The sequence below is a fragment of the Vespa crabro genome, chromosome 1 (genome assembly GCF_910589235.1).
Source record: "Vespa crabro chromosome 1, iyVesCrab1.2, whole genome shotgun sequence".
Lineage (NCBI taxonomy): Eukaryota > Metazoa > Arthropoda > Insecta > Hymenoptera > Vespidae > Vespa > Vespa crabro.
In genome coordinates this window covers 17,646,197-17,657,238 of record NC_060955.1, presented here as the reverse complement: position 1 = coordinate 17,657,238, position 11,042 = coordinate 17,646,197, and the positions used below count along the sequence as shown (strand labels likewise).

Here is an 11,042-nt window from a genome sequence, read left to right as displayed (position 1 = left end):
TTATTCTAATCGAATGGTTCTTAAGCTTACTCGCATTGATAAAATAATTTTTTTTCTTGAACGTACGTTAATCGATACCTTTAAATAATGCTTTTAATTGTCGTCAAAGTGATTGATAGTTATTTCTCATTATCTTCAGTTTACGAATAACTAACAAAATCGGATAATATATGGTGTGGATTATCCGTAATAGAAAATCACGTGGTGATTTCTATTCAGTGAAATTAATTTCAATTAGTTCTTCTCTAATGAGTCCTCAAGGGCGTTAAGGTAAGTAGAGCATAACTTAAGTGTCGTGTGGAATATTCGTTGCCATACATTTTGTCTCTTGTGGGCGATTCCGATCGTAAGTATGAAACTAAACGATTATGATTATTATCATTATAATACTTTTTCTAATACGAATAAATAACTGTAATGATTAAAATATATCGTTATTAAATTATGAATATAATCGAGTTATGGACTTTTCTTCTCTTTTACTTCTTTTTTTCATTCATTCAATTTTCCTTTTTTTTTTGCAGTATTACATAATATCTTTTATCGCATTTCAGTTTCCATTATTACAAATAGCACAAACGCAACCTTCATTCCAACGCAAAATCTTTTTCTAAAACTTTTCTCATGCTTAGATCGGGAAGAAATTTCTGCGTTCCATTGTTTATCTCAATCATTCGAAACGAAACTTTCACGCCTCACCGGTTATAATGCTGTCTTCGCTCGAGTAGAACCGTAACGAAAGTATTCTTGTTTCTTTGTCGTTAAAATGATTAGATAAAATAGGTCGAAGATCGTAAAGAGATTCTTTCAAAGGGAACAACCAATAATCGTTTTACGATCGTTGAAGATCGATTGACCGAAGTAGCCATTGTAATTAGCGAAATTGCTTTCACAAATAACTGTTCATTCGAACATGATGTGAACACGTCACTTCGAATCTCGAAAGTAATCGATCCTACATGAGATTTTAATTATGGTAATAACATCCAACACTTGATAATCTTCTCTGGTTCTCTCTCTCTCTCCCTCTCTCTCTCTCTCTCTCTCTCTCTCTCTCTCTCTCTCTCTTTTGCTCTCTGTTGGCGTATTTATACGATAGATACGTAGTCATGCGACGCACTGACGAAGAAAGCTTTGTTTACGTATGCAACAAGTTAAATCGATAACGTGCTGCTCCTATGCCGTCAGAAGCTCCGGCTCCTGTAACCTTGACAGTCTGCGACCTGGCTATCTCAATTATATCGAGCCAGCCGGTGCTTCACGCACATGCAAATCTTTTTTTATTCATTAGAACAAGCTCCTTTAAAGTAGTTACTTTTTCTAGAAGTTGATCATCATCCATTTCTATTTTTAATCGAACACTTCGAGACACTGCATCGAAAAAATCGAGTATTCCGAGAATCGATATTAAGCGATAAATAAACTTTGAAAAGTATTTTAATTCTGTATACGAGAATGTCAATTTAATAGGAGCGAAACGTCACTGAAGATATTTCTTTCTATCGAATAAATCGACTACCTCTTGGAAAAAGATCATACAAATTCAGTAGTATGTTCGCAGCAATCTCATTTTCAGGGAATCTACTTCTTTTTTTTTAAAGCTCTCTTCCGAAAGCAAAGGGTATAGAGTTAATGGAGAATAACACGTCAAGAGTATAGATGCGGATATCGATCGATATTCAATGTTTAGACATGGACTATCTCAAAATCTCTTTCACATTGTTCTCTTCTTGATCGATCAAGAATGGAATATCTCTCATTAAATAATTTCAAACGCTTCACTTATTCCAATGTAGACGTTAATTTCCACGAAATTTACACTTTGTCGGGATAAAGTTTGAAAATAAGTATAAAGTAGTTATCCGAGTTCATTAACTTAGTACTTGATTGATTTCCTATTGTTCACCTTTGCAATTTACTTCGAAGATTTTTATTACAGATCCGTGTCTTGCAGTTTCATCATCAAAGATTGAAAAAAAAAAACATTAGATGCAAGAAAAAATTTCGACATTTTTCCCTTTTCTCGGCTGATTTTTTTTTTCTTTTACTATTTTTCTTTTCCTTTTTTTTTCGTCTTTCTAAAAATTTCACAACTTGGCCTTGACGACAATCAGTTTCGATAAATCGAATTGTATCACAAATTATATTATTTTCCTATTCCTCATCTTCCTTAAGAATAACCATTATCGTTGATTTCTTAATTGCAACAGTTTGAGGAGGCATCCGTTAAACGATCGCGCATGTGCCGACATACGCGCAGTGTCCCCGGAACACTATCCCAGGTTATGTCACGGATATTCCAAGGCAGAAAAAGTTCCCAAGGGAGCACCGTATTCGCATATAATGAACTCGGATCGATCGATAGCGCGCACGGCCACTGTGCGGACTGTGAAAGCGTAGCACCTGGAAAACTCGACGGAAATCCAGGTGCATGCGTTGCCAAGATGCGTATCTGTGCGGTAGGATAACGGGATAAATTCGAAATTTTTAACCTTTGATTATAGTTGTTGTTTAATTAAATAAAATCTATTAATATATGTATATATATATTATATGATAGGTATGCATGTCGATGAAAATAAATCATAATATTCCAAGCGTAATCTAATTATGTTAACATATATGAATAAATATGAATATTTAAATAACAGGATGAAAGTAGGTATTACAGGAAAAGAAAAGAAAAAGAGAGAAATTTCTTTTCTTGGAAAGACATGGGTGGAGCGTGGCTGCTCTACAGGTCGAAGGAGAAGCATCGACCTTGAATGAACCTCGCACGGGTCGATGGAGTCCTTGAAATTTGCACCCTCATCGTATAGCTTAGGAGTGTGTTTATCCTCCTACTATCGACGAAGATCCTTTATAAAGAAAGAAAAAGAACGAGTGAGTGAAGAAGTGAGGATAAAAGTTAGAGAGAAAGAGAGAGAGAGAGGGAGAGAGAGAGAGGGAGAGAGAGAGAGGGAGAGAGAGAGAGAAAGGGAGAGAGAGAGAGAAAGAAAGAGAGAGGAGAAAGACACACAGCGATACGATCCAATACTGTATACGAAATAGAATCGTTTGATACGAAGCACGATAGGAATCGTTACACTAAAATAGCAAAGCTCTCCTGTTCGTGCGAGGACGTCGCGTGCAACAAGTATCGCGCCAGCTCTGGGGGAGAATGCCACGTGACTTTTACCCCGGCGAGTCGATATTGACCGGAAGCGGGAATCGTCGAAACTTTTATTCGAATTCCTTCATACTTTTTTGTACTTATCTCTTTCCTTTTTTTCTTTTTTTGTTTTTTTTTTGTTTTACTTTTCATCTCGCCTTTATCTTCAGAAAAAGAAATTATTTAGAAACAAATGTTCGTATATCGATCAATCGATTGCCGTCGTTAAATTTTCCATAGAATTATTTTTGTTCACGCATGGCGTTCACATAATGATGTAGGGTAAGAGATAAACTGAGGGCGAGGCGATTAATTTAGAACGGTTGTTTTTGAAACCATTATAAAGGAACATCCTATGGAACGTCCTACGGATTATACAAGAATTTTTTACGCTTTTGCATAAGTTGTGATGCATTGATCAGACAGATAGATTTCTCATATAATTTTAAATCTACTCCTTTATTCGAGAAAAGATAGTATTTATATTCTTAAAAATTAACGAGCGTTTTAAATAATTATTAAAAACAGAAATGAAGCAATCTTAAATGGTATACCTTGACCCTTAAACGCATACCTAAGTACTCTAGGCAACGATAAAGGAACTTAAATCGAGTGAATTCTCTTATCTCCTTTCTCCACGTTCTTGCAAACGTTTCTATCTAAGGTACTTTCCTTTAACGGAAAAATAAATATTTTCTTTTTGTAGGGGTTTGATTTTGAAAAGGCGAAAACGATAGAACTATATTTTAGTTGCTATTAACGGAGAAGAAAGACGACAAATGTCGTTTAATTTTATTTTCATTTTACTTCAATTTTAATGAGAAGTCACAAAAGTATCGTTAAAACTGCGTGAATATTAAAAATAGAGAGACAAGGATACTAATATTAAAAATTAAAGATACATGCGTTTTGACTCTTTGAAACTATTTCTGTCTAATCAAGTTTGCGTATTAATATCTATATTGTCTCGGAAAGCTCGTTGATACTATCAGGAAAATGAGACTTGAAGACTATTTATAGAGAATATTACTCTGTTCTTTTTATTTTTCTTGAATATTATAATATATTTAGAATTGAAATAAAATAAAAATATATTGTAAAAAGGTAAATAAAGAATATTCATAAAAAGTTAAAGCTTATGTTTTTACATGCTTTACTTAACATAATAAAAAAATCTATCTTTGAAAATGAAATTGTAATTTTATAAACATGAATTGATATCAAAAGATCCGAATAAATCTATCGATATATACCTATATATATTGAAACATAACAGATGAAACGAAAAAGCAAATAAATATATATATATATATATATATATATATATATTTATATATTTATATATATTTATATATATATATATATATATATATATATATATATATCGAGGGAGAGAGAGCGAGAGAGAAAGAGAGAGAGAGAGAGAGAGAGAAGAGAGAAGAGAGTGTAATATTATCAGGCACGAATAAGCAGCCGAGACCTTCACCGAGACCCAGTTGGTCGACATTGCCCCTGTGCTATACTTGTCCTACCCCGCCCAAGCAGCTACAGCGGCAGCATCAGCAGCGACGACGAAAGCAGCATACTCACACAGAGACGCAAGCTAGACACGCATATAGACAGCACTTAGGGAAGAGAAGGATGGAGGAGGTGTAGTAGGTACGTCTGGTGAGCTAGGAGAGAATAAGTGGGAGAGAAAAGGGAGAGGGCAAAGCCAGTCCACAGACACAAATACCCTTCACTAGCATCACCACTACCACTACTACAACTACTAAAAGTAATAGCAGCTGAAGCAGCAGCAGCAGCAGCAACAGCACCAGCAACAGCACCAGTACCAGCACCAGCACCAGCACCAGCACTAGCACCAGCACCAGCACCAACACCGTCATTAGTCTACATACTAGCCTGTTCACCCTGGCCTAGGGGTTTACCTTGCTCTCCTCGTGCTGTTACGACTGTGTCGGGGTTTGGGGGTGTAGACGCAGGCGCGAACGCAGACGGAATATAGGTGGACAAAACGGCGCCGAGCATTCCGTCAAAGCCAGACAGTGCGGCACGATCGAAAGAGAGCGAGAGCGAGACCGTGGAAAAAGAATTTCGATCTGGAAGAAAAATCTCGTCCTTCGGTTTTTCTTATAATATATTTTTTGTTCGCTGTCAAGTATTATCATTCGAGTATCTCACGTTGTCAGGATTCTTTCTATTCTTTTCGTGAGAAATGGGAATCGTCAAAACGGCATCCGAGAGTATACTAGAAGAGACGGTCGTACCTAGCGAAGAAGCTAATTATTCCTTGCAAGGACATACTGGTGAGTTATGATTTTTTTTTCTTTTCTTTTCTTTTCTTTTCTCTTTTACTATATATCAATGTATCTTCAAATATTACAACGGACGATTATTTTATTTTCGAATTCGCGATGACGATGTTAATTACCTTTCAATGGCTGTGCTTTAACCACGATTCTATTCGGCGCGCAAGTATCTGACCATCTAACAGGTGTTTGGAGATACAGATATAGCAACAGTGCGCGAAAGACGATCGTCCGAGTTTTACTTTACTTTCATACACATGATTGTTTTCTTTTTTCTTTTTACTTCACAATCAATTAATATTTATCATGTCTATTATAAACATGTACATGAAAACTATGAAGATCTTTCTGTGAATGCTTTTTTCTGTTTATTACGATAACAATAAACATTATAAAATATTTATTACTCGTTAATATATTCATTCATTGTAATGATAACTGATACGTAATGATTGTTTTCATTTTGACACGTAACAAAATATCATACACGTAACAAAATTCTTCTTTGAAATTAATCCAATTATCATAAAATGAATTTTCCAACAAAAATCATGAAATAGATAAAAGATCTTGTTAAAACTTTAATAATTGCTGACGATGAAAGACTTAATACTTATAAGAATGTAATTATTTAATACACAGATGAGATATTTCAAGATTTTTCAAGATTTCAGTCTCATTATTTATAATTTTAAATCCTGTTCGATCGGTGCATTAGAAAATCGATAAACGAACGTCGAAATCCTTCTGAAAGGATTATACTCAGTTTAAACGTAAACCATTAGAAGATTACAAATAAGCTTTATATTCAGGGTCAAGAGTACTTAAATCGAAACGATCGTTTTAGTTGGTACCTCGAATACGCTTGCGGTTACGAGCAATGGGGAGGTGGTACGTGGGTATTTATTGATTACGCCCTTGAAAGAGCGATTCGTTTTGACGTCCTAGTTAGATGCGTTTAATTAAAGAGAATTAGAGCGATGGGTATAGTATTATCTCTAAGTGAATATTTAACAATAATACGATGTATGATTTTCGTTTATTTGAAAATGAACATTTTAATTCGAATTTATTTTTGTAATATAAACGTATGTAAATTCTGAAAATAAAAGTTTACATTCTGCGTTTCGATGCATTATGAAAATTGTTTACGAAATTTTATGAGAACATTGTATTTATCGAACTACGTGTTGCATAACTGGGACACTCCTTTCCGATTGGTTTTATAAAACGAGGAATAAGAGAAAAAAGAGAGACAGAGAGAGAAAAAGTAGAAGGTTGGGATATTAAAAGCGAATGAGAATTTATAAGGCTTCGCGGAAAACGGTGCACGCTAACTTCATATTAAAGACGCAGAACAATGTGGAATCCTCGTCCTTGGCCTCGACTATCGACAGTTCGACAGAAAACTTATGCTACGCTCGGGAGACGACGAATTTCAAGCACATGCCTTTCGTGTGCTACTTATTAATAAAATCGATATAAATAGATGGAAGAAACCATTTTTGAATATAATTAGATACGTTGTTATTTAACAATTTGAGATCCTGCGAGATATTATCATGGAAAACGACTCTGCAATAATTATTAATTTGTTAATTATGATAAAAAATTTAATTAATTATGATAAATATCATAATTATGATAAAAAAAATTTTTTCATTAATTTAATTAAAAATTAATGATATAATTTATTGTAAACGTATCGATGAGATGATGATTAACAAAATGTTTCTTTAATAATTAATATAAATTATGATCTGATATATTATGCTATATGAGATAAATGATTCCATGTTACATCACAAGCTTGGATAATTCGAAAATAAGAAAATCATCTTAAGATCCTGGATCTCTTGATATACATTTAAAATTTATTTTTATACATTTTAAAAACATGTATAGAAGTTATCTCTCGAAGGATAAACTCGATGCGCCATTGAACTTGCCGTTATATCTTTACCAAGAGAAAACTTTAAGAAGAATATTGCGAAGTTAGGAGACATATTTTCCTAGACAATAAATTTTAGTCATATAAAAAATGCTGAAAAAGAACTCTTACCTCTTGCGAGAAAAGTAGAAAAAATACTTTCCTTTCGAGATAATCATGATAAAAAGATGAATAATTTCCTATCGATTATTTACAATCCCCGTTAATACTCGATACTCGATGCTTGATAAATGTCACTTAATCCTATTTATCGATTCTCATTATGAGGATTTTTAAGCCATCCTTTATATAATAGATATTCACATTACTATGAATTTCATTTGAATTGAAATTCCGTATGGATTGAAATAATCAATGAGAAATATAATGCAATGTCACACTGGTTGACATTATTACTATAAATTATATATTAGTACTAATGGTATGATATTATATTGCCTATTAAAATTTTAAAGGAGTTTTATAATCATCAACGAACAATCAATAAAGATGTGTAAAATGTTTTGATATGATATTCGATAGAGTTAAGCGACGATGATTTCAGAATACGGAAGGATATGACAATTAATAGGTTGCATTTAGCGAAGCTTCAATAATCCGTTAACATCCGAACGGATCTCGTTTATGTGGTTTGATCGATTAATGCAGTTCATATCGTGTGCAGCTTAACATTCTTGCATTTATTATGAACTACTCAGGAAGTTTGGAGGGACACTGATCGAATAGATGTGGAATAGAAAGTCATTCATTATTCAATTCAATGGAATAATACAATATCGACGAGGCAAATATTGTGTTGACATGAACATGTTGACATGGAATAGTGTGGTGAAAAAAAAAGAAAAGAGAAAAGAAAAAAGAAAGTGATAATTCGTCGCGGACTATTTGAAATGTTATCAATTACTTTCATTATCTCGATTGATTGGGAAATCTTCTTCTCTCTCGGATCTGTCTTCGTAAATAGAGGATGGCTCCTTGGGCGTCGTAAATGGGCAAATGTCGCTGGAGTCCTCTTTTCTGAGCAAGTGCAATGATGGCGGGATTTCGAATTTGGAGCTATCGCTTAGAATTCTTATAGCAATATCATCGAGCACATCTTCTTTTAAAAATATATCTTCTTGTAGTTTATTCATATTTTCTAGGATCATGCTTATAGTTTCAGTGTGATCGGGCTGAAACATTTTTCCCTCGGGATTTTCTTTAAACAAGTACTCGGCCTATTGTGAGAAAAAATCGGTGCATAAGTAGTTACAGTCGGGATATGATCAGACTAGAATAAGATAAAGATATTAGAAGAATAGGATGAATACAAACATGATCTTTATCTTTAAATATTTTATTTATGTAGATAAGATTAAGAAAGATAAAAAAGATACATGATTACTGAAAAAGAGAAGGAAAGAGAGACAGAGAGAGAGAATAAAGTTAGGGAGGAAAATAAAAGTAATGAAGGTATTTCGGTATCTTTAAGTACCTTTATATCTTTCTAAAAATGAAGAGAAAGAAAAGAAATAAACAAAGTAGAGTAAATTCGCGGTTGAATAAAAAAACATTTTCTGGTTGTACGTACTGAGTTATTCTATATTTTTAATATTTTTTCCGAAAATATCTCAGCAGAAGAAATAAATTACTCAGTAACACATATGAATGTTTTTATTCAAAGAAATTTAATATCTCTGGATAAAGAAAGCTTTCATAAAGAATAAGAGAAAAAGAGAGAGAGAGAGAGAGAGAGAGAGAGAGAGAGAGAGAGAGAGAGAGAAAAGAAATAAAAGAAAAGAAAAGGTAACTAGGTGTTTGTAACTGTTTCATATGCCGTGTGCGAGGAAAGACAATGAATAATTAAGAAATACGTAGGCTTTTGATATAATGACGCTTTAATAACGATACCTTTTCATCAAAAGGAAGTAAGAAAAGAAATCGAAATTGAAAGAAATAAAGGAAGGAAAGCGAAATGAAAAGGAAAAATAATGGAGGAACGAAACAACCAGCAGGAAATAATCGCGTAGGATATTCGCCCACACACAATGGTACGTTGAACTGATAGAAATATATATATATATATATATATATATATATATATAAATATTGGAATATATTTGCTTTCAAAGATACGTCACGATTGAAATGTCGTCAAGGAAACAACGCAATGCCGTTGAGATGACCGCGTAGTCCATTTATAAAATAGGTCGATTCTTCATAGTCTTCAACACGGGCCGACCTATTTTCCTTGCCTTTATTTATTCTACTTCTTTCTCTCTCTCTCTCCCTCTCTTTCTCTTTCTCTTTCTCTCCCTCTCTTTCCCTCTCTTTCTCTTTCTCTCTCTCCTTCTCTCTTCCTTTATTTCCTTCTCTTTCCTATCAATTTAGTTATATGTATATCCTCTACTGTTCTTTTCTCTTTGTTTGAAATAAAAAAAAAAAGAATATTCTTCTCCGGTTGGCCGATATTCGACGATGCTCAAAATGTTTCACTTCCATGCTTCGAAAAGCTTCGAGGTTATATAAGGTGGTAGATTTTAGATTAACGTATCGGACTACCAATATGGAGATACTTCGAACCTGCGTGTATTAGATTTTTGTTAGAATCAAAGGTAATGGTATAAAATTTCCATATTTTTGCCCATGTTTTTAATTTTTTTTTTCCTTTATTTTTTTTCTTTTATTTTTTTTTTTTTTTTTATCAAGGATTAACTCCATTCGTTAATATTCGAATGCTCTTGCATCTTCGACAGACCTTGATCGTGTATTTATACAAATTAATTAATATTTGCGTTATTTTCCAAGTGAAAACGAGCAATTACGATTCAAAGAGAACACCCTGTATGTAAATACGTTATATCGATCCTTTCTAATCCAAGTACAATCTCTTGTTTTCATATAAAACTAATATATTAAAATTGTAATTTTTATTGCATTCAAAATCGTATTGTCTTTCACGTCAAAGTTTTTTGACAATTTTGAACGACAAATTTAAATATAAACGATAAAATGATAAATTTAAATATAAGAGATAAAGGGATAAAGGATCCTTAAAAAAATCGGAAAGTTGTTTGAATGTTGAATAAATAGAAATTAGAATTCTCGAGAGTGCCGATAAAAAGAAAAAAAAGAAGATAAAAAAGAAGCAAGCAAAAAAGGCGGTATAATTTCAATGTTTTCGATCGATAAACTTTAATGACATTATAGACGCAACATCCAGTCGCGTGTACTGATTGAAGGGAATGTATTCATATTTTCCAATTATTAGCGGTACTTTATCCTTAATAGAGCGATTGATGGATTGAGAGCAGTCGCATCGTTTAATATATATACCCATGCTTTAAAAGTATGTCTTTTTAAAAGAATGTCTTGTCCAGTCTTATAATCGAATATTTTAGAATAAGAAAATTATTTTTCGAATATAAACTAAATATGAAATGACATTATGTAACATTACGAAATAAACGTTAAATTTATCGTATAAACCTTTCATATCGACGATAGTGAAAGTATAATAAGTATTTTCGTTGAAACACATTTGAAATAATCTACCGACGTAATATATAAATTTATTGATAACAATGATAATAATTTATATAATTGATAATTATAATCTATTATTAATAATAATGAAAAATTACTGATA

The 11,042-nt window shown here is 32.8% G+C and overlaps 2 protein-coding genes across 5 annotated transcripts in view; one reads left to right on the top strand and one right to left on the bottom strand.

Moving 5' to 3' along the window:
* The window catches only part of LOC124427752 (adenylate kinase 7-like), a 71,726-nt gene that overhangs the window by 52,865 nt on the left and 7,819 nt on the right, over positions 1–11,042 (bottom strand). Inside the window, exon 3 of one of the 4 annotated variants that reach the window (XM_046971061.1) lies at positions 7,249–8,631. The exons of the other annotated variants lie outside the window; for them this stretch is intronic. Coding sequence (XP_046827017.1) covers positions 8,311–8,631 — 321 coding nt within the window. The 3' untranslated portion in view covers positions 7,249–8,310. Of the gene's footprint in view, positions 1–7,248; positions 8,632–11,042 lie in introns of those variants that run through there. 4 annotated transcript variants of the gene reach the window in all.
* The window catches only part of LOC124427736 (synaptotagmin-10-like), a 33,863-nt gene continuing 27,812 nt past the window's right edge, over positions 4,992–11,042 (top strand). Inside the window, exon 1 of the mRNA XM_046971036.1 lies at positions 4,992–5,460. Within this exon, the coding sequence (XP_046826992.1) occupies positions 5,370–5,460 (91 nt within the window). The 5' untranslated portion in view covers positions 4,992–5,369. The remainder of the gene's footprint in view (positions 5,461–11,042) is intronic.